The 3007-nt window shown below is 28.3% G+C and overlaps 1 protein-coding gene across 1 annotated transcript; it reads left to right on the top strand.

Annotated features, from left to right (window-relative positions):
* The first annotated feature begins 686 nt into the window (after positions 1-686).
* LOC101494718 (protein trichome birefringence-like 19) lies at positions 687-2646 on the top strand. The gene is made up of 2 exons (XM_004507189.4): positions 687-1293; positions 1592-2646. The coding sequence occupies exons 1-2, from the start codon at positions 805-807 to the stop codon at positions 2393-2395; spliced, it is 1293 nt and encodes a 430-aa protein (XP_004507246.1). The 5' UTR covers positions 687-804; the 3' UTR covers positions 2396-2646.
* Positions 2647-3007: the final 361 nt, after the last annotated feature.

The following is a 3007-nucleotide window of genomic DNA, read 5'->3' as shown; positions in this document are numbered from 1 at the left end:
ATTAGACAATAATTTTGCTAGGATAAAAAATAAAGAACAAAGAAACAGGAATAAAGGAGACAAAACTGTTATGTCAGTGCTGATTTTTTTCTCTTGTCCTTAAAATCTAGAATCTTTCTTTCTTTTCTCTTCAATTCTATTCATAGCACATTTATTTTTATATACAACATATACAAAAAAATTGAGTGTAAATTTGCTTAATTAACTATTTTTAGTGAAAAATATATATTAACAAATCTTAGTTACTTCCTTTTGTTTATGTTCTTTTAAGAAAAGCAACTAGCAAATCCTGCTAAACAAAGATTGCAAAATTGATTCATAAATTTTGATTCCTTCTTGTTACTAAATCAATAAATTTCCCCTTTTGAAAATTTTAAACTTTTTTTAATTAATCATATTTTTTGTGTGAAAATTAATTAATCATATTTAGCTGGCTATGAAATGGTTTGCAGCCATAAAGGGTCAATGAATATTGGCTTTGTCAAATTAAAAGTGTATGTGAGACTCTTGTTGTTTTCTTTTTGTTGCTTTTATTAGTTTTTTATTTTCCTTCTATATAATTAATTACATACGAAATATGAATAATGACATTTTAACAAAAGTGTGACATATGATGAATTAATGATGGACTTGATTATGATTTAGCTATAATAATGAAAGACTTAATAAAGTATAGTTTGAAACTCAAATTAAGAAAAAAGGTTGTGAAAAGTTTATCATAACCAAACAATAAGAATAAAAAGTGAACATTTTATATAAACTATTTCATCAAAGTTTTTTGATTCATAATTTTATATCTCAACCATGAAGTTTCAACAAGCCAATGAGTTTTTCAATGGAAAGTACCAAACAACAACAACAAGAAAAAAAACTACCAAAAGTGTTGTCCTTATTCCATTCACTCTTCTTCTCATCATGGTTCTTCTTACTCTCATGAAAAACACAAATGAATCTCCAATGTTGTCATCTATAAGCAACATGAACATAACAAAAACAGAAACAAATACAAATACAAAAACATGTGACATCTTTTCTGGTAATTGGATTCCTTATCTTGAAGAACCTTATTACAACAATGAAACATGCAATTTGATAACAGACCAACAAAATTGCTTGAAGTTTGGAAGAGATGACAAAGAGTATCTTCATTGGAGATGGAAGCCAAATGAATGTGACCTTCCACTTTTTAATGCAACTCAATTCTTAAAGCTTGTTAGAGGAAAGAAGATAGCTTTTGTTGGAGATTCAGTTGGGAGAAATCATATGCAGTCTTTGCTGTGCCTCTTAAGTCAAGTAAGTTATCAATTCACATTTTCTTGTGTCATTTTCAGGAGAATAGGAATTTTTTTTTAAGTTTGGGGAGTGATTCAGTCATTTTCGCTTCGATTCGTAAAAAAAAAAAAAATTAATTACTAGAGAATTCATTCATACATAGTATTAGAAATTTTATAAGTGATTTAGTTTTATATCCAAGATTGTATACTAAAGAGTTCCTTCTTATTTTTGTTGATGATAATTGGTTTGCATGCTTATATTTCAAATCCAACAATAAGATGAAAATAACAAACAAATTTTTTCTCTAACTTTTCAGGTGTCACAATACGAGGACATTTCTCATAAATATACATCAGATGTCATATATTTCAGACGGTACTTTTTTGCTGATTACAATTTCACCCTTGGAAATCTATGGTCACCATATTTTGTGAGATCAATTGATGCTGACCCAAATGGTCATTCATATGATAGCATCATGAAACTATATGTAGATGAGGTAGATGAAGCATGGTCTAGTAAAGTTGAAAACTTTGACATTATAATAATCTCAGCAGGACATTGGTTTTTTAGACCTTTATTGTACTATGAAAAGGGTCAACTTGTTGGATGCAACAAATGTGGTATGGAAAATGTGACAGAGCTTGGTCACTACTATGGATATAAAATGGCATTTAGGACTGCATTTAGAACCTTAACAAATCTTGAAAATTATAAAGGTGTCACATTTTTAAGGACATTTTCTCCATCACATTTTGAGAATGGTGATTGGAACAAAGGAGGGAATTGTGTAAGGACAAAGCCATTTGACAAGGAAGAAATGAAATTAGATGGTTACATTAAAGAGACATATTTGACACAAGTGAATGAATTTAATGTAGCACAAGAGGAAGGTTCAAAGAAGGGTTTGAAGTTTTTTATGATAAATACAACTGAAATTATGTTGTGGAGGCCTGATGGACATCCTAACAATTATGGACATTCTAAGGAACAAAACGTGACATTCAATGACTGTGTTCATTGGTGTTTACCTGGTCCTGTTGACACGTGGAATGAATTTTTGTTATATATGTTGAATGTAGAAAGTCACACATCTTCAAAGCTAGAGAGTGTTTTTTAACACAAGATTTACTATGTTAACTGCATGGAAAATATTGTTTATGATTTATTTATTTATTGAGGGTTTGCCTAAGTCTATTGTAATATTTTCATGTATTTACAAAAAAGGGTAGAGGGAAATGGGGAAGAGATTGATGAATGTATTTATTTACTGTTACTATATAGATAATAACATATAGAATGTATATGCAAAATGATTTGTGATTTTTATAACATTTATTTAGTGGAATGTATTGATTTTCAAATTGGTCATCATTCAGTTTCAAAAAGTTCAACTTTCTTCACTATGTATTGATTCTCAAAATTGGTTATCATTCAGTTTCAAAAAGTTCAACTTTTTTCACTCTAACTTGATAAGAGAGTTTTGAGTCTAATTACATATGTCTTAAAAATGAAGTCAACGAGGTGTTTGATCAAAACCAAAGGATTTATCCAAATCTAAAAATTCATGCAAACAATTAAAGTTATACTATTTGTCATTAAATCAAGTATCTTTGCTAATTAATTTATAAAAAAAATAATAATAATTGAATTTCTTTGCCCAAATTTACTTGCTTTTTAATTTTGGTTTGCTTAATTTACTTATTGATCAAGTTTGCTTTATTATTCTATT

Source organism: Cicer arietinum, chromosome 2, assembly GCF_000331145.2.
Source record: "Cicer arietinum cultivar CDC Frontier isolate Library 1 chromosome 2, Cicar.CDCFrontier_v2.0, whole genome shotgun sequence".
In the NCBI taxonomy this organism is placed as follows: Eukaryota; Viridiplantae; Streptophyta; class Magnoliopsida; order Fabales; family Fabaceae; genus Cicer; species Cicer arietinum.
This window is presented reverse-complemented; position numbering and strand designations above follow the sequence as displayed.